The following is a 24,347-nucleotide window of genomic DNA, read 5'->3' on the forward strand; positions in this document are numbered from 1 at the left end:
ACACATGAAAAGACCTAGGTTTACAATGTATGATTAAAACTCTACTATCTACACAATATACATAGACATAAAATGTAAAAACTTAAATATCTTAGAAACAGTAGCCAATCAGTTGTTTTAATTGTCATGTTTGAATTCAGCACATCAAAATACATAATAAATAGCACATTTTATCTCTGAAGCAGACGACGTCTCAAAAATTGTAGACCAGTGTTATTTTACCTCTTTCTCTGGCACTGCTGCAACTGCTGCTAGAATGCTGTGTCCAGTTCTGGTGTCCACAATTCAAGAAGGATGTTGTGAAACTGAAGAGGGACAAGGTGGGTGAAATAATCTTTTATGGCCCAACTTCTGTTGGTGAGAGAGACCAGCTTTCAAGCTACACAGAGCTCTTATATTCTGGGTCCGACACTGCTACAATACTGCCTACAAATTGGATACAGTTCAGAGAAGAACAACGGGAACAATTAGAACATTAAAAAACTTGCCATATAATGACAGACTCAAGGAGTTGAATTTGTTAAATTTAGCGAAGATTAATGGGTGACTTATTGGGGGGCAGCCTGGGCTTGGGTTCTCCTTCTTCCCCCATTCCTGCACCAGGAGGTGGCAGGGCTCCGGCTTTCAGCCCCGGGTGGCAGCAGCAGCGCAGAAGTAAGGGTGGCAATCGGGTGCTAAGTCTGCTGTGAAAAGTGTTACTGACAAATATCACTTTTCACATTGCCACCTTTATTTCTATGCTACTGCGGTGCAGCACTGCCTTCAGAGCTTGGTGGTGGTATATGTAGTTGTGTGTGGGAAGGGGGCCGTAACAGACACAAAGAAGAGGGATCCGATCAAATAAATTTGACAACCACTGGTCTAGACAATTGCCTTTAGATATTTTCATAAAATAATTTAAGTTTTCTGAGAATCTGAGGTTCATTAAGTAATTTTACATGCGTGGGTTCTACTGCATCTGGAGTTGTAACATCATTTAAAATGAATGGAGCTGACATATTGGTTTGTTAGTTCTGGTGATTTGATAGTACTCCATTCTATTGCTTCCTGAGTCAAGATGAATAATATAAAAATATGTGGCTAATTTAAATGGAATTTTTGTATTAAATCTTTCAGCTAAAAGGAAGACAGTTTATTTTGAAATCACTGGAAAATTTCTGATTTATCTAGGCTTACTCTAGGTTTGATAGAAAAGCTCCATTTAAACTTGCATTGTACTTCTAACACATCTGGTTGGAATCACAATTCAGTTAAAAAGTTTAATTGAAATGAACAGAAATTTTGTATCCTGTTTAGATTGTCAACAGAAGAATAGTTTATTCAAAATCTAAAAGAACACTAAAATAACCATTTATTAGAGCTCAAACCAATAAAAAATATCGTGATTCCTATTTAAGGATCAGAATCTTATCAGTGGAGCATCTCCCCTAATTTTGTGTGTGTGTGTGTGTGTGTGTGTGTGTAATGTTGTGACTGGATATTGAGCCAATGCTCAACTGAGAGTTTCAGTAGTTTGTATACGTTTGAAACAAAATCTTAAAATTATTTTGTGCAGTTGTTAGTGTTAGTTTGAAGCATCTTGTACTCCAGGCCAGCATAGATAATGACTTTAACTACCAGCAAGAGGGGCAGTAAAATTTGGAGAGTGGAAAAAATTGAATATAGAGAAGCTAGTCATTGTCATGAACACGAGCTGAGGGAAGCTGTTCCAAGCATAGGAGCTGGTGTGGAAGAAAGCATGAAAATTGCATTGGGAGGAGCAAACCAGTGGGGCAATTAGATATCATGAGTGGAGAGGAGTTTGGGGGAACATCATAAGTAGGGAGGGGGCAGAGTTATGCAGAAGCATGGACAGAAAGCTTTTACTTGATGCAGTGGACGAGAGGAAGGCAGGGTTTATGTTGTCAGATCAGGCAAACTGGATATCTTAGGGCATGGCTACACTTGCAGATGTAGAGCACTTTGAGTTAAGCCAGCCTTCGTAGAGCGCCGGAAGGAAATCGCTGCAGTCTGTCCACACTGACAGCTTCAAGCGCACTGGCATGGCCACATTTGCAGCACTTGCAGTGGCATTGGGAGTGGTGTATTATGGGCAGCTATCCCAGCATGCAAATGGCTGCAACGTTCTTTTCAAGTGTGTGGGTGGGTGGGTGGGTGGAGTGTGACAAGGAGTGTGTTGTGCGTATGTGTGTGTGGGGGGAGAGAGAGTGGGTTTTTGGGGGGCTGAGAGCACGTCAGCACGCTGTCTTGTAAGTTCAGACAGCAGCAGACCTCCCCCTCGCCCCTCTCTCTCTCACTCACACACAGCATTCCACACTAATGGTTCCTTTGTCTCGGAGCAGATAAGCAGCCCGCTGTCAGAAGCTGAGCTTTCAAAGGGCATATCCGCATTCCTACAGTGATTCAAAACAATGACAAGAGTGGCCACTTGACTTAAAGGGATTATGGAACGTTTCTGGAGGCTGATCAGAGCACAGTAATGCAACACCTCATCCACACTGACGCCCGGGCATTATAGCCAAGGTGCAGCAAACGTTATTTCTCTTGCCGTGGTGGAGTACCAGGATCTCTCTCTAGCTGCAGAGTCAGAGCGCTCTACGTGCTTTGCCAGTGTGGACGAGGTGTGAGCTAAGGTGCTCAGGGCTGCTTTAATGCACACTAACTTGCAAGTGTAGCCGAGGCCTTAGTGGCTAGGTTTTGTCTGGCTAGAAGGGGGGCAACGTAGATGTCAGGAAGCCCTTACTGGATGAGGTTACAAGTAATCAAAACTTGAGATATTAGGGGCTCGACTAGAATTTTACCTTGAATATCAGAGAGGAAATATTGGATTCCAGAAATATTAAACAGTAAGAAGCAACAGAATTTGGATATGACCCAGATGTGTGGGTTCAGAGAAAAGAAGGGTTTAAAGATGATCCCATATAGGGTGGAGAGTGGCCCATGGGACTGCTTCCAACCTGAGACCTAAACACAACTTATCTTGGGGTATGAGCCGCCTCCTGGGAGCCATAACTATTCTACCAAAGGGAGTTGGAGGGTGAAGCATCTAGCCCAGAGCCTTCATAGTCCCTACTGAAATATTTCTGGAACTTGACATTTCGGTGATTTATTCCTGGACATCTGCAATGACCTTTGTCAGAGTTCGGACTGGACAAGGACGAAGCAAACAGACCTTCAGGCACCATGTGAGTCAGGAATTGTTCTCTGTTGGACGTGCTTTGCCTAAGAGACTTTGCCAGCTGACTGTCTGTAAGACAGCTTTGTTCGGTGGTGGTGGTTGTGAATAGCAGGGCCAGGAAATTGGAGCAGAAAGGAAGGGAGAATAGATAAATCAGGATATGAGACATAATGGAAATATCTCCTTGGAGGTATCTCACTGACCTCAATGGGATTTGACCAGGCTGGAAAATTGCAACATAACTTTAAAATCCCTCATCCTGTACAGCATGAAGAAAGCAAAGTATTGTGTATACTATACAGCTGTTAGTGTTTTCTAAGGAGAATACTCTTTGTCTAATTATATTGCACCCATCACTGTGGTGTTTGTACATATACTGAATTATGTAAGCCAATTCTATATTTGTGTTCCATGTTTAAGATGTTTTCCAAATTACTTGGGTTTTTTGCAAGTTACATTAAGCATTGACAGAAACAAACATTTAAATATTTGTCCTGAAAAATGAATGCTGCTTTTTTATTGTATGTTGAGCTATACACACATATGTGAGCTGCTTTTTATTTCTTTGCAACTACTGTGTGTGCCCATCAGACCAAATCAATTCGCTACACCCAATATTTTGTTGTCATGGTATTTATCCAAAAGATTTTCTGTGAGGTATCATGTTAAAACTAATGACACACTGGTTGTTAATATCATTATAAAATGCATGTGTTAATGTTATATGTGAAGTTATCAGTTCCCTCTTTGTGATGTTACTACAATATGTTTAAAACCAGTCAGCCTAGCCTAGGTACAGGTGGTAAACAGGTCTGTCTTGGACAGTGGAATGTGGGTTCCCCCCAGCTTACAGATTAGCAGTAAACAAAGCCTTCAAGATAAGACAGCTAGGGTTTATCCTGATCCTGAACTTGAGACACAGAAAATTATCACGGCTCCTGCACCCCCAGAGACACCCAGGAGACTGAATCCCCAGGAGGCCTTCATGACTTGTAAGACAAGAACCAACCCTTTGGGGATATAAGGAACAGAGACACTCCATCTTTTACCTTTCACCTTTGGAGACAAAGGAACCAAGCAATTTGATTGCTGTGATGGATCCTGGCCAGTAAAAGTTGAAAAGGAGACTGTGAATGAGAGAACAAAGTCTGCATCTTGGTAGATTAAGTTTTAGTCTTTTAGATGCATATTTTGTTGTTGTTGTAACCATTCCTATATCCCTTTTACTTGGTATCACTTCATCCATGTTCTTTTGTTAATAAACTTGATTTACTTTCGTTATAAATCACCATTGTAAAGCATCAGTATAAGTTCAGTTAAGTGTGTGTGTGTCTAGAAAGCTAACAGGTTGGAGTGTTTACTGTCTTTTTAGAGGCAGCAAACTTAACACTTTCTCTATAAGGGTCCAGTGAGAGGCACTGGTCTATGAAAGCCACTTGTCTTGTTTTATATTGGACAGTCCTTTTTTTGTTTTGATTTGTCCCCCATCTGGTACTGGGACATGGTTTTGTCCAGTATCAGACAGCAGATGCCATTTTGAACAGTCTGCTGCTCCGCTCCCACTGGCGTGATCTGCGTGTATGGTAAGGCCAGTGGAGGGGGGGGCAGAATACTCTTCAAAATGGCGTCCCCTTTGCAGAGTGACCTCTTACTCACAGCATGTACGAGGTCATGCAGGTGGGGGCACGCCCACTCCGTTCCCAGAAGTGTAAGAATGTCTGGTATTTTGGGAACTTGAGTGGCCACCCTAGACTAGTCCCTGCAATAGGACAAGTTTGGGGCTGGAATGGTTATAAGGTCAGACTGGAAGGACCAGACTGGAATGAGTAATCAGCTTGGGTAAAGCTGGATGAAGCTTGAGGGCTTGCTGGCAGGATGTTGCGGTCAGAGCTCTGAACCCAGCTGCACGGTCACAAGGCTCCCAGGGACACCCAAGCTAGGTGGTGACCAAACCCCTTACTGGTCTGGGTAAACCCCCAAACTTCCCACTGGATCATAAACTTGGATTCGTTTTACAGGATTTAATGTACAAATTGACAAATTTGATATAGGACAAAACTGTATCTTTTATTGCTTATACATACTGGTTGTTATGATGGGGGAAAAACAGGTTTTATTAGCAACCACAAGCCGGGATTTCAATTGCAGTCCCTCTTTCATTCATCCGTTTTGCTATTAGTTATAGGAGATACATTGCTTTTTCAAGCCTGTCACACCAATAAATCACCCCAGATTATATGCATTTGTTCAGTATGAAAGTATAGCATGAATTTTAAAGGAAATTTTCTATTTTCTTTTCAATCAGATGAGCAATGTGAAGAGACTACAGACACGGCTCAGTGCTATTCTCTTTAAGCTTCAGTTTGAGGAACAGGTGAACAACATCAAACCTGACATCATGGCTGTCAGTGCTGCCTGTGAAGAGATAAAGAAGAGCAAAAGCTTTAGCAAGTTGCTGGAACTAGTGTTGCTAATAGGAAACTACATGAATGCAGGTTCTCGGAATGCACAGACCTTTGGATTTAACCTCAGCTCTCTATGTAAAGTGAGTTTAAAATATTATGCATGCTGAGTCCTTATAATGCATTCACTTTTTCTTGTCATTATGACACTACTTAAATCCCTTGTTTGAATCCTCCCTCCCCAATAATTAGATTTTTAAACTTTTGTTCTTTTATACCTTTCAGTTCATATAGACCGTTTCTAGGAGTACTTGGTAGTCTGAGTTAAACATAACTAATCTATTTTACATCAGATATAGGATAAAATTACATCTGTTGAGATTGATTTGCACTTTGAGAAGTGTGTTTCTATTTTTGTCATGGAGTGAAACAGACTGAATAAAATTACATATTGTATGGGCCATATTACTGTCATTGTATTAACATTATAATCTTGTCCGAAGTGTGAATATTTTTGAAGTTTATTGTATTCTGAGGTATTTTACTTATTATAATTATGAAACATTTATTTTTGCATATGTTTTCAATATGAAACTTCTCCTTTATGGAAGTTGTTCTTTGGGTTATTTAGGCAGTTTCATCACTTGTCCATTATTATTTATTTATACAATACCCACCCACCCATGCCCCCCAAAAACAACAACCCTGCAAGGTACTTTAAAGGACAAATATGTGCCCTACCCCCAAAGCGTTTATAGTACAGATTAGTTTCTATCACAATTACTTGCTTTCTAAACCTGATTACTCCCAGGGTAATTCATTCTGTTCATAATCCCTCTGTGATGTCACTGCAAAGTCTAAGAAAGAGGCTGCAAAACACTTTATATCCTTCATGGAGAAAGAAAACTATTTTTTATGATTAAAAAAAATGGTTTGTTATATCTTCCTTACCTTTCTAAGCTTCACTCTGGTATTTAACATGATACATCTCAAAAATATGTTGTTTTCTTCCCTTAGATGAGATAACTTGGCTTTTCAGTACTATTCCTGCTACTTGTGATGCTGAATCAGCCCTCTTAAAGGCAGTCCTTCTTTGATAGTAGGCTCTGTTACTAGGAAGATACATTTGCCTCTCTCTCTCTCTTTCTCTCTCTCTCTCTCTCGCTTGTCTTTCTTTGCTTCCAGTGTTTCTTCCATGTTCTCTTCTCTTGCACATATTTTAAATCACCCATTGCTAATCTCTCGTAAGGCCTTGTCTACATCGGAATATTATTTTTTATTGTTTTAAACTACGTACTAATTGAGAAGTTGTTAAATGTGGAGTGTAGATAAGCATGTTAGCATAGTGTCATCTAGTCATTGTTAACCCCAGTGTGTCAGCAATGTCAAACATGGTACCTCTACACTAAGACTTAAGTGATGTTTAACATTGTGTTGGTTAGCACAGTGTAATTTTCCATTGTATACAAGGCCTAAGACATTCACATCCATTTCATTTAATTACTGTTCCTCCTCTGATCCTTTGTTCCTTTTTGCATTACTGATGTTTAATAGTTCCTAATAGCTCTTTGTGTCTAATCCTGGCAGTGTTTTTCACATTTTATATGAATATAACTTACTATTGATTTCCAAAGTTCACCATTCTGTTGTGGGGTGAATTAGTTGATGTTTGAGTGCTGATTTCCCAGGAATTATTCTGCAGCCTGAAATGGACTCTCGTTTAAACTATCCCAAAATTACAGTGCAACTCCATCCACATTATAGCTTAATTACCAATTTCCCTGTAGCTTAGTTCATGTAAGGACTTTCATTATAACCAACTGGTCTCACGTGAACTCTTTCATCTACCTGTTTGTTTTACTGAAGAGGAAACTGCTCAGATGATTCTAGGGCCCAGAAGAAGGTGGAAGATCTTGAGACTGATGGAGCTTTGCTGAAGAGAATCTGGACTTTATGATTGAGATCTCCAGAGGCCTAAATGTCCAGACAAGCAGGAGACTCGGTAGTGGAGAAAAAGTCTGTTAGGAGAATGTTCTACCCAGGAAATGAGATACAAGTGCTTTCCCATGGATCCTAATATATTATAAACAACATTAAAAAGCTTATAGTTGATGGGAAGCTCCTTATTCCTGAGGTATTATATATCCCAAATACAGAATCCCTAAGGATTATTTGGAATATCGTGGTACAGTGCGCAGGACAGAACCTGCAGTCACCCTAGAGTTTGAAAAGAACTCTGCTTCTTAGTAGCATTTAAGGAAGCCAATGAGAGAAACCTGGAGTCGCCTGTCAAAAATAGCCATGCACTCCTCCTTGCCAACTATATCATAGTCAGGTCTGCCTTTTCTGATTATTCCAAGATCTTAAGGATTTGGGTGTTAAACACAATAGAGAATCCACATGATGACAGATATTTTTTGTGAAATGCAGTCTGAGACTACCTTTCCCTGTCATCCTCACTGGTGACCAACACTAGAGGCAAAAAGACAGTTCCTGCTTGGTTGACACATCATATTCCTAAGCCCACCTAAACCATACTAACTGCCATATCCTTCAAAAGTCAGCATGTGTTTGGGGGCCTCTGGATGAAGTATTCTATACATCAAAATCCCATAAATCTTAGTGTCTTTAAACTTTTCCTCCTAGTTGGGACAGTTTAATTGATAACGTGCACAGACAGTTTTTATTTTTCTTTAATCTGAATAAAAAACCCAAACTGGAGAAGAAAAATAAAACAAAAAAAAATGTATGGTCCTAAAAACATTTATATTGGTTTTATATAAAGTTTTCTAAACCAGACATGTCTCAAGTTTTTTAATATTAAATCATGTGAGGCATTCATCTACATTAAGTAAAATAAACTTTCCATACAAAAAAATTATTCTGATATTCAGTTTTGGTTTTGGAAAACCTGTCATATATCTGTGCTAAATTTGGTAAATTGTTTAAAACCTAAGTTGCTGCTTCTGCTATCTTAAACAGTCATGTTTCCACAATCATAGCTCTATTCGGCTGTTGTAATTCTACTATATATGGAGAGTAGATATGATATATAAAAGCTTCAGTTCTAGGATGATTTTAGCAACCAAAATCTGACAAATTGCTGGAGTATGAGATTAATGCTTTATTACATTTTGAAAATTGAGACTGCAAAAGGTTTTAGAGCTTATTTACCCCTTCACATAACACAAGAACCATGGGTTACCCAATGAAATTAATAGGCAGGAGGTTTAAAACAAAAGACTGTACTTGTTAACGCAGTGCACAGTCAACCTGTAGAACTCTGCAAGAGGATTTTGTGAAGGCCAAAACTAACTAAGTTAAAAAAAGAATTGGATAAAGTCACGAATAATAGGTCCATCAATGCCTATTAGCCAAGATGGTCAGAGATGCAGCCCCATGCTCTGGTTATCCCTAGGCCTCTGACTGCCAAATACTGGCACTGGATGACGGGAATAGATCTCTTGATGATTGCCCTGTTCTTTTCATTCCTTTTGAAGCATCTGGCATTGGCTGCTGTCGGAAGATACTGGGCTAGATGGACCATTGGTGTAACCCAGTATGGCCATTCTTAAGTTCTTATGTTCTGGTGAAAGGGAATTGGTTTGGAAAATACCCATTGGAATAGCAGAGAGCTCAGGTTACACCACAGTAGGCTTTCTGCAATTTATGAAGAAGCAGGAGAACTAGACATTCAGGAGCTTCTGCTGCAGAGGCTCACGAACCTAGCAGCGCAAACTATGCTGCCAGCAACTCCCAGCCCTTTCCTGATAAATCTGGGGCCAGGAAATGACTTAGAGGCTCACCCTGATCACTTTTAAAATGATTTAGTTACTGCTTTCCAGTGGGAGAATGAATCCTGGGCTATCTGAATTCTCTTTCCCTTTTTTCTGATTAAAGAGAACAAATTGTGTATTAAGATCTGGATGAGTATGCTGCTTCAGATTACAAGGTCCTGGCTGCTATTTTGAATGTATTGGGGCTCTCTGAGGATAAATATCAACTGAGGTTCAAAAATTATAAGTATTCTACAGGTCTGTGGCCTCACACCTTACTCAGTACCTGACACTGGTAATTTGTTGGCTTGTTCCCAACAACCAAACAGTAGGGTCATACTGATAATGGACAGTGCTTGGAAAGTGTGCCTGGGTATAAGGCCAAGCAGGTCTCAAACCCAGGCCTGCAGAGCAGCCAGGCAACAAACCCTTCCTTGCTGCCACCCCGTGACGACTCTAACCAGATCACACTCCACTACCCACAACCTGCTGCAGACACAGACCACAGAAGTCCCGCCTCAAGGGGTGCAACAAGCAGCAGCGTCCTGGCTCGTGATTGGCTCCCTGACCTATATAAACCATGAAGTGTCCAGGCAACAGTGCCAATCTCCTGTAGCTTCCACAACCATTCCTATTCTTGAACTCCTGGATTTGACCTTGGCTTGATTTGGACCTTTCCTCCTGACCTCGACCCTGAAACCTGACTTAGACTCTGATCCTTGGTATCAACCCGGCCTGGAACTTGATTACAAATTCTTCCGCTACTCTCAGCCTCAGGACACCTCTGCTACTTTCAGCTTCAGGTGTGCCCCTGCTCTCTGACCCTTGGTCCCAACTACCCTTGTCAGAATCCTTGATACTGAGAAAATGTAGACTTGGGTGGATCAGTGATCCATACTGTCAGAGACTATGACAAATTAATAACTAGCACAAGGCTGAGCCAAAAGAAAAATCAACACAGCTACTGATGCAGTATATAATGAAGAGTCAATCAGTTTGTCAGGTTAAAGAGTAGTTACAAAGACTGTCACTGTTGTACATGAGAGCATAATTTAAAAGTACTGTTTCTTTAAGGAATATGACTCTGTGGAGATCTGCAGCCTTACTGAAGCCACCAGCATACACATGAGCTCATGTAGGATAAGCAGCCATACACAAAACCCTAGAGCCATATTGCCTCCCCCCCCCCCCCCCCCCAAAATATGGATGTTCATATAACATAAAACAATTTCCACATTCTGCCTACTTGATGGGACCTTTCTTTGTTATTCAAGGCCTGAGGTGATCAGCACCAGTTCATGCTTGGAATCGGAAACTAGCAGAGACATGAATCCCTCGAGATCAAGGAGATTTAGATTTTCACCCCCTCCTTCATCGGAGAGAGATTCCCTCTCTTGATCTAGACACTCATTAAAAAAAAAATAGGTCTAGAGAGACAGATCACCATGGGGCTCTTCTCATTGGCTTCCAAGGCCACATGGATACCCACATTGAGCCACTTGGGCATCTCAACTTGGTCTTTTTCTCCCAGCCATGCCAGAACTAGATCACCAGCTCCGCTTCCAGCTAAGGAAACACCTTTAACAATCTCTCAGACTGAGCAGGTACCTATACTCATCCTTTTGGCTGAGCCTGCTATTGAATTTGGCCCACTAAAGAATACCCTACAATAAGAGGAGACTTTACTGCCTCACAATATATCTTCATTGCCAAATGTAACTCTTATGCCTGAGTCATTTTCCTCCATTCCTGATTACTTCAGGCCCATCAAGAGCAGATGAGGATAGTAGCATCCTAACTAAGAGTTCAGCCAGCGCTATTGCAAAAGATTTCCTCACAAACTTGTAGACATATTCTCCAAACTCCAGTGCCTGCCAGAGTTGCTCTGCCTATTAATGAAGCATTGTTAGAAACAGCCAAGATATTTGGCAGACTAAGACTTCTGACACCAACTGCTAAAACAACTGAGCAATGTTACCAAGTTCCCTCCCACGGATACGAACAATTCTTTTCCCACCCAATATCGGGCTCTCTGATCATTACTGCAGCTAATTAAGAATGATGGCAGGGTTGCTTCAAGGCTTCACCAAAGGAAAAGGTGCCTAACAAGTTGGATTTGTATGGTAGGAAAATGTATTCACAGTATGAATACATTATTTGGGATTCCACATCTAAATTTGTTGATAAGCTCCCGGATGATACTCAAGAGCAATTCAAAGCCGTGTTTCTCAGGAGGTCATCTTGTAGTGAGGATGTCCCTCCAAGCTGCTTTGATGTCGTGGACTCAAAGAGATGGCAGCAGCAGCCACTTGTGGAGGCCATTGTGGCTCCAGACTTCTGGAATTCCTTCAGAAGTGCATCAAATAATCAAGCATTTGCCAGTTGAGGGATCTAATCTCTTTCCAGATAAAAATGATGAGGTCTTGCGTTCCCTTAATGACTTTCAGGTTATACTTTACTTACTCATGTTTTATATGCTGAACCCAAGGAGGAAATCTAGCAGTCTATAACAGCAGCAGAGGCAGTCGTACTATCAACTAAGGTAGCCTCATGCCTCTAAGAGACCGCACAAGCCACATAGGAAGAGACCCCTCCTTCTGCTGCTTCTGCTTTGTACCTCACATTTCAGCAGCACCCACCTCAGGCTAAGCAGCCTATATGTCTGCTTCCCCAAGAGCGGCAGACCAGTTGTGCTCGATCTTCCTTGCCTCTCTCTCTGACCTACCCCCCACTTTTGGGGACAGATTGTCTCATTTCTTCAGTGCTAGAAGACCATAAACAGACTAGTGAGTCCTAAGCAGTGTGGGTCTGTGTTTTAAGATACAGTTTCAATCTATGCCCTATCCCCATGCACCTTTCCCCTGTCCCTTTTCAGGAACCCATCTCACAAAGTCTGCATGCATGCAAGAGGTGCAAACTCTTCTGTGTCTCAGAGTTATAGAGGATGTTCCCAAAATTGGGGGGGACATTTTTACTCCCAATACTTGCTCCATATCCAAGAGAAAAGGGGGTCTGAGGCTAATTCTAGACCTGTGGAAGCTAAAAACCTTCATCAAGATAATAAAATTTTGCATAGTTTCTGTGGCTTCTAGTCCTCCCTTAGATCCCAATGACTGGTATGCTGCTCTCGATTTACAGGATGCCTACTTTCATGTAGTGATCCATCCCATTCACCGAATATCTTGGTTTCACGGTAGTAGACCTCTGCTACCAATATACTTTTCCCTCCTTTGGTCAATCATCTGCCTGAAGAGTATTTACAAAGTACCTGACAGAAGTGGTGGCTCACCTCAGAAGAATCAGCATGCAGGTATTCCCCTGTTTACATGACTAGTTGATCCTCAGCCATTCCAGTCAGCAAGTAGAATATAGCATCCAGCAGATCTCCACTCACTATTTGCTCAACAAGACCTGATAATAAACAAGACAAATTTATTCGGATGATTTAGTTGGGAGTTGGGAATTGGTCCTGCTTTGAGCAGGGGGTTGGACTAGATGACCTCCTGAGGTCCCTTCCAACCCTGATATTCTATGATTCTGTCCCCTGTTCAAAGAATCAAGTTCACTGGCGTGATCCTCAATTTGAAGGCTGCAACTGCTTACCTGCTCCAGTCTATCTTTTTCCTATGCAATAGTCTGCAATCCCACCCAAGGGCAACACGAGATCTTGTGTGTGGTTGGGACACATGGCATTCTATATGTATGTGACTTAGCATGCTGGATTTCACCAGAGATATATGGTTGACGTATGTGTATCATCCAATCAAAACCCCTCTGGACTTGCTGATTCGCATACTTTCCAAGGGTCTGTCCTCATTAGGAAGCATTATTCTCTCATCCTCGTCTGTCAAAAACTTCCACTACGGATGTATCTGCCTCAGGGTGTGATTTGTAAATATAGCAGTTTTGCGGATTCAAGCATTATGGACTGAACAGAAATAATCTCTGAAGATAAACATTCTAGAGCTTCAAGCCATATACTGGGCATATCAAGGCTTCATAACTCACATCAGGAGTCAGATGATCTAAGTCCTGCCGGAAAACCCAGAATAAGCAAGAATGGGCTAGATCCAACCTAATGTATCAGGAAGCAATCAAGTTTTGGAATTTTTGCATCAGAAATGGAATCCTGCTTATGGCCTCTCATCTCACAGGGTTGCAGAAATTCTCTCAAACCATTTTAACAGAAGGTTCCTGGGAGATCACAAATGGTGGTTGAAAAAAAACATTGTTAGGTTCATATTCCAGTCATGAAGGGATGCCAGCATAACCCTTTTTGCCAGAAGGCAGAACAGAACAGAAAGTGCCATCAGTTCTGTTCTAGAGAAAGTCACAGTCCAGGTTTCCCTCACACATTCCTGTTACCCTAAGGTTCAAATCTGATATATGTATTTCCACTCATTCCAAAAGTGATTCTGATGTTGAAACAAGACTATGGTTTTAGTAAAGGGAAATCATGCCTCACCAATCTACTAGAATTTTTTGAGAGGGTCAACAAGCATGTGGACCAAGGGGATCCAGTGGATATAGCGTACTTAGATTTTCAGAAAGCTTTTGACATGTTCCCTCACCAAAGGCTCTTACGCAAATGAAGCTGCCACGGGATAAGAGGGATTGGTAACTGGTTAAAATATAGGAAACAAAGCGTGGGTATAAATGGTCAGTTTTCAGAATGGAGAGAGGCAAATAGTGGTGTTCCCAAGGGGTCTGTTCTGGGACAAGTCTTATTCAACATATTAATAAATGATCTGGGAAAAGGGGTAAAAAGTGAGGTGGCAAAATTTGCAGATGATACAAAATTAGTAAAGATAGTTAAGACCCAGGCAGACTGCGAAGAGCTACAAAAGGATCTCTCAAAACTGGGTGACTGGGCAACAAAACGGCAGATGAAATTTAATGTTGATAAATGCAAAGTAATGCACATTGGAAAACATAATCCGAACTATACATATAAAATAATGGGGTCTAAATTAGCTGTTACCACTCAAGAGAGAGATCTTCGAGTCATTTTGAATAGTTCTCTGAAAACATCCACTCAATGTGCAGCGGCAGTCAAAAAAGCGCACAGAATACTGGGAGTCATTAAGGAAGGGGTAGATAATAAGACAGAAAATATTATATTGCCTCTATATAAATCCATGGTACGCCAAATCTTGAATACTGTGTACAGATGTGGTCGCCCCATCTCAAAAAAGATATATTGGAATTGGAAAAGGTTCAGAAAAGGGCAACAAAAAGTATTAGGGGTATGGAACGGCTTTCATATGAGGAGAGATTAATAAGACTGGGACTTTGCAGCTTGGAAAAGAGACGGCTAAGGTGAGATAAGATTGAGGTCTATAAAATCATGACTAGTGTAGAGAAAGTAGATAAGGAAGTGTGGTTTACTACTTCTCATAACACAAGAACTAGGGGTCACCAAATGAAATTAATGGGCAGCAGGTTTAAAACAAATAAAAGGAAGTATTTCTTTACACAACGCACAGTCAACCTCTGGAATTCCTTGCCAGAGGGTGTTGTGAAGGCCAAGACCATAACAGGGTTCAAAAAAGAACTAGATAAATTAATGGAGGATAGGTCCATCAATGGCTATTAGCCAGGATGGGCAGGAATGGTGTCCCTAGCCTCTGTTTGCCAAATGCTGGGAATGAGCAACAGGGGATGGGTCACTTGATGATTACCTGTTCCATTCATTCCCTCTGGGCCACGTGTCACTGGCCACTGTTGGAAGACAGGATACTGGGCTAGATGGACCTTTGGTCTGACCCAGTAGGGCCATTCTTATGTTCTTATGTAAATAGCCAATGTGGAGCAGTATTTATATATATAATTGTTCAAGATTGGAAATGAATAAGTTTGTTATTGGAATCTCGTTCTTTTCATTTAAAAAAAAATACAAACATCTTGGTAAGTGCATACCATTCTTGTGCTTTAATATATTGCATCCTTTGTGTTTCTGAAGACATTTAAATACAGCTTAAGTTTTTTGAGCTTCATATTTCATAATTTAGCATATTCCTTTACTTTTCATTGGAAAAAAAAACACAAATATTTGGTAGATAAGTGTGATGAAACTGGTCAGTATATAGAATCTACTTTAAATTTTAACCAACCAAAATAAATCAACAAAAACAGCCAACCAATCATGTTACGTTCGCTTACATAAAGCTCCATCGGTTTAACAGCTTGGCTCTTATCTTCATAACATTTACAGTTGGTAAAGTATGTTGAATGTAAGAATAATTCAGAGCATTTTTTTTACTTCTCTAGTTAAAGGACACAAAGTCAGCAGATCAGAAAACAACTTTGCTCCATTTTCTGGTTGAAATATGTGAGGAGAAGTATCCTGATGTCCCAAATTTTATTGAAGATTTGCAGCATTTAGACAAAGCTAGTAAAGGTTTGTATTATAAAATGAAAATTTTAATTTTGATGGCACTTTAATGTCTGTAACTAACAATTTACATTTATTTTAATTTAACGCTAACATGAAATAGCACACTTAATAATCTGATGTATATACTATGTAGGTCAGTCGGTTGAACTTTCAGATATATGCCTGCTACCTCTAATAATAAAATAGAAGAACTCTAAGATAGTCCCCAAAAGGGCTTCCAGCTTATACTCTATATGCATGGTACTAAAATAGATTTTTATTTTTTATTTTGTATGAACAGACCTCAAACTACTTTAATCTTCTGATCTTTTTATCATAAGAATCAACTGCAATTAGACAGTACTTTTCCAAAATTAACACAGTAGTTCTGAAAAGTTTATCATGTAATCATTTTAATAAAAACAAAAACCATTAATCATAGAAATTTCCTCTTTTCTTTCCTTTCTATAAATTCTTCATGCAATAGTAGTACTGGAAGCCAGGGAAGATAAACTCCACTTTACTGCCTCATCGTACAGCATAGCATCTTGTACATCTCAATCTAAGCAGCAGAAGGCTTTTACATATAATATCTCAATTAAGAGTTCCTTCTATATATGAAGACATAGCATGACTAATTTAAACTTACTGGGCATAGCGTTAGACTCCTGCAGGAAGCACTATGAGTAAAATAGTGATTGGCTACCCAAACTGTCGCAGTTAATAATTTTTCTAGCTTACATAAATTTAGTGGGGACTACATTGCCTTGCACAGTGACACCTCTCATGGTTCATGTAACCTTTCCTGCCACAATCCCTAGATTCACACAGGGTTTTTTTGTTTTTTTGTTTTTTTTCCCCACTATTGGTGACATAGTGGTCACTCACATCCAAACTACATTCACACAGATATCAATCTCTGTTCTCACTCATTTTTAATTTTCAGATTCAATTGGCATACATTACCACTACTTATGAATGTGGATGTATTTGTATATGTTTTGTCTTACAAATGCTTTATACATTTATTAATGATGCTACTTTTAGTATTGAGTCCCTAGTAGCCGGAGGAATTATTAATTTATCCATGCTTTACTTTTGTGCATAAATAGTCGCGTTGCATGTTCTTAGGGAAGCATCCATGCTTTCATTATAGGAAAACTGTGGAGTATATTGTGGTGATATTTGTGGTATATTGTGCAACTACCTGGAATAGTTATTTTTATTATATTTTATCAGACTTGATTTATTGCCACATAAATAATTAATCTTGTATGATAAAGACCATATTTGTGAAGCTTATAGACTGCATTTGTCTCTATATTATGAGAGGAGTTTAAATAGCCACAGCCACACTATTGTATTACAATATTACTGAAAGAAAAGGGCAGAAGGAGCAGACTGAGTGTAATGGATTACTATATGCCTGTATGTATCTATATCAATCTGCAAACTCCATTCTGTTTTGTGAATGCCATTTTGATTGCAGCCTGTGCAGTACCCTTCACTTTTGCAGCATAACCTCCATCCTGGGCTGGGACAAGAAATCCTTACACCTACCAGAAAGGCTAACAATGGGAAAGCCATCAAGAGTCCTCAACCTTAATGGTCTGCCATTCAAATGGGTTCACTCTAGAACAATAGGCTGGCTGCAGTCCAGAGGAAATAGTTTTCCCAGTTTGGAATCCAGGGTGGATTGGCGGGTGTTCATACATTCATTTTTGGGAACTAATGGGTTGTCCTGAGTAATTACAGTACTTTTTATCTCCATAGGATCTCTCATGTTACATTCCAGTGGTGCTATTCTACTATCTCTTAGTGTTCAGAGTACATGTACAGCTTCTGGGAGAGAGTGTCCAAAGTTTTCAAATAAGCGTGTCTATAGTTAAGGTTCTAAAATTTTATTTGGGCCCCCAAATATAAATGTGATTTTTCAGAAGTGCTAAGCACCTGCACATCTTAATGAAGTCAGTGGGAACGGCAACTGTTTAGCACCTTTGAAAATTGGGCCACTTTTATTTAAGTGCCTAAATATGGTTTTAGGAGCCTAAGTAGTAGGCACTAGATTGGAAAGCTTTCGCAAGTGAGTTTGAACTACATTGTCACCAATATGCTACGCAGTTCTATATTTTTAAAAATCAAATCCAGATGTTGGATTCTGCTTATTCCTTCCAATGCTGGTGGGTGTAGGGATGGATGAGGACTGACCTAGCTAAAATTAATCCACAAAAGAAGGAAGTGATGCTGTAAACTGGGTGATGGTTGTGCCATATACAATGGGTGTTTGCCAAACTTTTGTCAATTAAGTCAACAGCATGGGAGTCCTCTTTGATTCATCCCTGTGTGACTCACCTCTTCAGTGTAGCATATCTCTATTAGGCTATTTTGCTAATGCTCCATACTTTGTGATGGATAGCTGTTTGTTTCTAGGTGTAATTCAACTTGTTGATTATGATCTTTAGTGCTTATGGCCTCTCAGGCTGGTTAAAACCTTCTGTTTTTTTTAATTATTTCACAACTTTCTTGTATTGTGTTGCAAAGGCTGCTGTTTTGCTTGTTTGTTTTAAACACTCTCTGAATGGTGTAGGAGTGTTGATTTACAATTAATTTGACTGGCAAAGTCGTCTGATGGTGTTGTTCAGATGGTACTTAATTACATGGTGACAGACTGAGTTTTGTGTGTCAGGAATACAAATTATAAGAGTGAGATTATACTATATATGCGGGTTACCCAGATTTTCAATCTGAATCTGTGTCTCAGCGGCCAGTTCATTTTTTCCCCTCCAGTTGCACCCAGATCACTACCTAGTAATTTTACATGGTTGGTGACTATTTCTCCCAGCCAATCAAATTCCTTTGCTAGTTGCTTTGCCCACTGCATCAGTGTTGTGCTCTTCCCCCCCCCCCCTCAGTTTTATTCCATTGCCATCAATTAAAGCAGCGGTTCTCAAATGTCATGGCACCGCGACCCCCCTTCTGACAACAAAAATTACTTCATGACCCCAGGTGGAGGGACCGAAGCCTGAGCCCTGCCGCCCCAGGTGGGGGTGGGGAGATATTCAAAGACCGAGCTCCACCACCCCTGGCAGGAGGGGCCAAAGCCCAAGGGCTTCATCTCCAGGCAGGGGGCCTGTAACCTGAGCCCCGCCACACAGGGCTGGAGCCCTCGGACTTCAGCTTCAGGCCCTGGTGGTGGGGCTCGGGCTTTGGCCCCAGTGTTGGGGCTTGGGCTTCAGCCCCGGGGCCCCAAAAAATCTACGTCAGCCCTGGCGACCTCCTTAAAACAGGGTCGCAACCCACTTGAAGTCGAACCACAGTTTGAGAAAGGCTGTCTTAAAAGAACAATAGTAGGTTTGTTCTCTCTCTCTCTCTCTCTCTCTCTCTCTCTCCTTTTTTTATTTTTTCAAGGTAATATCAGGTTTTAGTTTTATAAGTACATCCCAGATCATTGTGGAGTTTATAAGTATCATTCATCAAGCTATTAACCTAGATTGGGAAGTTTTGGGAGCAGTAACTCTGTCTTTAGTTATCAAATCCATGTGTGTTTTCATAGCACTGTATAAATCATAATGTTTTTCCTACACTGTGAATTAGACATTTTATAACAAAAAAGCAAGTCATTTCTTTAATAAAGACTGAATGGAGATTTTTAGATTTATATTTTTTAATGGCATACAGAGAGTAGGTAGTGCAAGATATGTGCAGTGTTAATTTACTTGAGAGGATTTAGCTCCCTTTTCCATTATGTGTTGATTAAAAATTTCTGCTTTTGAAATACTGGAAGTCTGCTCAATGAGCAGCTACCATATATAAATTAAAAATACCTTTCTCTCTCTCTCTCTGGTCCTGGTTGTTAAGTACTCCTAGATCTGTAGGGGGAACATTCATTACAGCTTACTCATATGTAGATCTACTTCATTAGAGCTGTTGTTTTTCTGAAAGATAATGGCTTGCAACTTTGCTGTTAGTATTGCAGATAAAATCATTTTTTGTCATCATTGAACCTCTCAATGTCATTGTAATATTTCCTTACGTCTTTTTAAAGATGCATACTATTTTTCTCAAGTTTTAATAAATTGACTTTGACCTACACAGATCTTGTTGGTTAAAGATTTATGAAATTTTATTTTCATTTAATAAATAGTAGACATGTTTATTAAACTATGGACCTTGCAGACCACTGTACTCTTCCTCATTAAATTACAGTGAGATAATGAGTAGAGCAGGGTGAATTTTTTTGGCTGAAACAATTTTTGGCAAAAAATTCAGATTGGTCAACACCAGAAACTTTTATGAGTCCATGTCTGTTTCACCAAATTGTTTGTGTAGAGGGGAAAAAAATCCAAAAAGTCTAAGCAATTTGTTTTGACATTTTCGAAATGAAACATTTCATTTTTTTAATTCAAAATGTTTTCATTTCACCCTTCTTTCAATTTTATTTTTTTTTAAGTTAAAAGAAATGCTCCAGCTCAACAAAACATTTAGTTTTGAGTAGAACTAAATGTTTAATTTGACCTGAAATTAATTTATTCAATATTTCAGAACTACCAGCAAACCAAAAAATGAGCAATTTTTTAACATGTATATTCAACAGGTACCCCAAATCTTCTTCTAATGGCTAATGCCTCCTGCTATCCCTACAAGTGACTTAGCAATCTTCTCCCTTTTTCATTACTCTGTTCTGCTGCCCCAACTGTTCTCCCAGATGACTAGTTTCACACTGGACAGAAGGTCAATTCCTTGTGGGCTGGTTGCTACTCCATTCCCTTAGCACCGATAAATACTCCCATCTTCTCTATCTGCACTAGGATATTTTTTCCATAGTAGTAAATCAATGTAAGTTTGTGCAACGTATCCACTTAGGTTGTAGAACAGGTGTAGCAAGAAAATCAACTTAAGAAGTTATATAACATTGGCCTTATTTCTTAAGGAATTATTAGACTCTTGCCAGAATAACTTCAGAAAAGGAGGATTACAAGGTAAGTAATATCTCCTTTTCCCTGTCTCACTCCCTTTCTCCTGTAAATCCAAGCACCAGGCATTGCCATGCACCGCTACAGGCTGGGGACCGACTGGCTAAGCAGCAGTTCTGCAGAAAAGGACCTTGGGATTACAGTGGATGAGAAGCTGGATATGAGTCAGCAGTGTGCTCTTGTTACCAAGAAAGCTAATGGCATATTGGGCTGCATTAGTAGGAGCATTGCCAGCAGATTGAGGGAAGTAATTATTCCCCTCTATTCAGCACTGGTGAGGCCACATCTGGAGTATTGTGTCCAGTTTTGGCCCCCCACTACAGAAAGGATGTGGACAAATTGGAGAGAGTCCAGCAGAGGGCAACGAAAATTATTAGGGGGCTGGGGCACATGACTTATGAGGAGAGGCTGAGGAAACTGGGCTTGTTTAGTTTGCAGAAGAGAAGAGTGAGGGGGGATTTGATAGCAGCCTTCAACTACCTGAAAGGGGGTTCCAAAAAGGATGGAGCTAGGCTGTTCTCAGTGGTGGCAGATGACAGAACAAGAAGCAATGGTCTCAAGTTGCAGTGGGGGAATCTAGGTTGGATATTAGTAGGATTAACATATTTTACTTTAAAAAAAGGAGGACACTCCACGGGGCCCCGGCCCCGCCCCAACTCCGCCCCTTCCCCAAAGTCCCCGCCCCAACTCTGCCCCCTCCCCTGAACGCTCCACCCCCTGCTCCTCCCCCTCCCCTGCTTCCCGCGAATCAAATCATAAACAGGGAGGCAGCAGGTGGGCTGGGGCTGGGGCGGGGGCAGGGCGCCCCCCCCCCCCCCCCCGGCCAAGCGGCTCCCTCTGGCGGCCGGCCGGCCCAGGCCAAGAGGCTCTGGCCCCGGCATCTCCCGCCCGGCTCGGGCCCTGGGGCGCCAGCCCCCGGCCGAGCACCGCCGGCCCCGTCCCTTGCCCCCGGCCGAGCACCGCCGGCCCCTCCCTCCCTATTTTCCCGGACATGTCCGGCTTTTTGGGATTTCCTCCCGGACGGGGATTTGAGGCCCAAAAAGCCGGACATGTCCAGGAAAATCCGGACGTATGGTAACCCTAGATATTAGGAAAAACTATTTCACTAGGAGGGTGGTGAAGCACTGGAATGGTTACCTAGGGAGGTGGTGGAATCTCCATCCTTAGAGGTTTTTAAGGCCCGGCTTGACCAAGTCCTGGCTGGGATGATTTAGTTGGTGTTGGTCCTGCTTTGAGCAGGGGGTTGCACTAGATGACCTTCTGAGGTCTCTTCCAACCCTGATCTTCTATGAGTCTATGATTGCTCCTTGTCAAGAAGATCCCATTCACCTGCTACAGAATTTGCAAGAGCTTCTAAACTCTCTTTGACCACACTCTCTTGGAGAGAGGGAGGAAGGAGGAAAGATCCAGGATAGAGGGAGAGGAAATTTAAATGGCAGATGAATTTGTTGTTCATCTGTCTAGAATGGGACACCAACCTTTTTTCTTATTTGGTACTAGGAAATAATAAGAGTAAACCCCACTGTCCTAGAACTCCAGAGGTACTTTTTCCCACTGCTCCAAGATGTAGAACAAGAGTTGTCACGTTCCCCTGGTGTTATCTGGATCAGTGATCTGCTAGGTCACTCCAATCCTCTACTCTGGGAGCCAGCCTTACCCTGCTCTGCTGTGAGAATCCCCACTCCCAGGTTGTTCCCGCACAGCCTCTAGCATGTAAGGTGCTCCCAGCTACGTGAGTGAGCACTTTGGGCCAGCCACTGCTTGAATTGTACAACCGAATGACACTAGACAACATCTCTGGTCCCAGACAAAACCCTAGGAACCTCCATCTTGCAGTGTCCAGTTATGCCCACTGGATTCTGCAAGCTTGTGAGTTTGTAATTTAACAAAGAAATTGATATGTACCAGGCTTGTTATCCCAAGGGGAATCTCTGACACACTTCAAACCAGACACACTACAAAGAAATTTATTAACTACGAAAGATTTTAAGTGATTATAAGGCAAAACACAAGAAGTCAAATTTGGTCAAATGAAATAAAATCAAAACACATTCTAAGCTGATCTTAATACTTGCAGTGCCCTTACAAACTTAGATGCTTCTCACCACAGGCTGGCTGGTTGCCCTTCAGCCAGGCTCTCCCCTTTGATCAGCGCTTCAGTTGCTTGGTGGTGGTGTCTGTAAATGGAGGTGGAAGAGAGAGAGCATGGCAAACGTCCCTCCCTTTTCTTATGTTCTTTCTTCCCTCTTGACTTTGCCCCCCGCTCCCTTCAGAGTCAGGTGAGCATTACCTCAACGTAGTCCCAAACTGACCTAGGAAATGGGGGTGACTCACTCAAGAGTCCAACAGATCCTTTGTTGCTGCCTAGGCCAGTGTCCTTTTGTTCCTGTGAGGCTGGGCTGGGTTTGTCCCATACATGCCCTGATGAGGTATGAATTGCCCCCTGCTCCTGGAGAGTTTTGCCTGGGCTTGTTTTAAGCCATGAGGACACATTTTCAGCCTCATAACTATATACATGAAATTTCCACCTGTAACATTACTATAACAACTATGCTCAGTGCATCATGAGCCTTCCGAAGACACCCGACATGACAAACTTTGCATTGGATACCACACAATCATATTATAAGGATGAACAGGGGTGTTCCCCCGAGGTACAGTGTCACACCAAGATGCAGAACAGAGTCTATCCCCTTTCTTAGCATTATCTCATGAGAGAGACCCCAGAAGAGTGATGAAAGAGGGTGGGGGTGAAGAGGCAGGAAAGAAATGGATAGAATATTTTGTTCAAGATCTCCAGGTCTGCAGACTCCTTCAACCAATCATGTTGTGCCGTCAATCTAGGGTGACCAGATGTCCCAATTTTATAGGGACAGTCCCAATTTTTGGGTCTTTTTCTTATATAGGCTCCTATTACCCCCCACCCCCGTCCCGATTTTTCACATTTGCTGTCTGGTCATCCTACGTCTATCAGACTGGGATAGACTCTGTTCTGCATCTTGGTCTGACATTCTTAGGTTAGGTTGTCAGGAGACTGTCTCCGCTGCAAACTAGGCCTCTTACCTCCCAGCATCAGCATCAAAGCTGCCTGAGCTGGCACCGAAGTGCTCGTCAGGAAGGCATTTCAATTCTGGGCCCTTTGGGAAATGCTACCTTGCAGAAAGACTTTATTAAGTTACATTGCAAATATCCTACCTATCCTAAGAACAATAATGTCATCTTTGCTTGATGATGCTGTCACTCCAACTATTCCAACTCTAACTATGGGTTTTCCAGGAGCTCCCCAGATGAAGCTCCTAAACCACACCTTGCAAATTCCAGTGGAAATAGTACAAGAGAAGTAACACAACTTCTTGTCATCCCTCATTCATCGGTACCTCGTAATTGGCAATGTCAATAAGTAAAGGCAGATTGGAACCAGCATCAGACCTATGGTTGACCCCAGCATCAATGGTTCCCACTTCAAAGATGCCTAGGCGCTACCAAGACCCTTTGAAGGGGTTTGAGTATTTCTGTAATCATCGTGCTAGATCCCTGGTAGCTGCAGCTGTCCATGAAAGGCCTAAACAATAGGGACCAAAACAACATCATAGGATAAGAGACATTCAGAAAGAGTCTATTCCTTTGGCTGTAAGGCCTATT

At 41.3% G+C, this 24,347-nt stretch overlaps 1 protein-coding gene across 1 annotated transcript in view; it reads left to right on the forward strand.

The window, feature by feature from the left end:
• The window catches only part of DIAPH3 (diaphanous related formin 3), a 437,750-nt gene that overhangs the window by 215,774 nt on the left and 197,629 nt on the right, over positions 1–24,347 (forward strand). Inside the window, exons 15-16 of the mRNA XM_065400973.1 lie at positions 5,484–5,723; positions 15,627–15,756. Coding sequence (XP_065257045.1) covers positions 5,484–5,723; positions 15,627–15,756 — 370 coding nt within the window. The remainder of the gene's footprint in view (positions 1–5,483; positions 5,724–15,626; positions 15,757–24,347) is intronic.

This window comes from Emys orbicularis, chromosome 1 (genome assembly GCF_028017835.1).
Source record: "Emys orbicularis isolate rEmyOrb1 chromosome 1, rEmyOrb1.hap1, whole genome shotgun sequence".
Classification (NCBI taxonomy): domain Eukaryota; kingdom Metazoa; phylum Chordata; order Testudines; family Emydidae; genus Emys; species Emys orbicularis.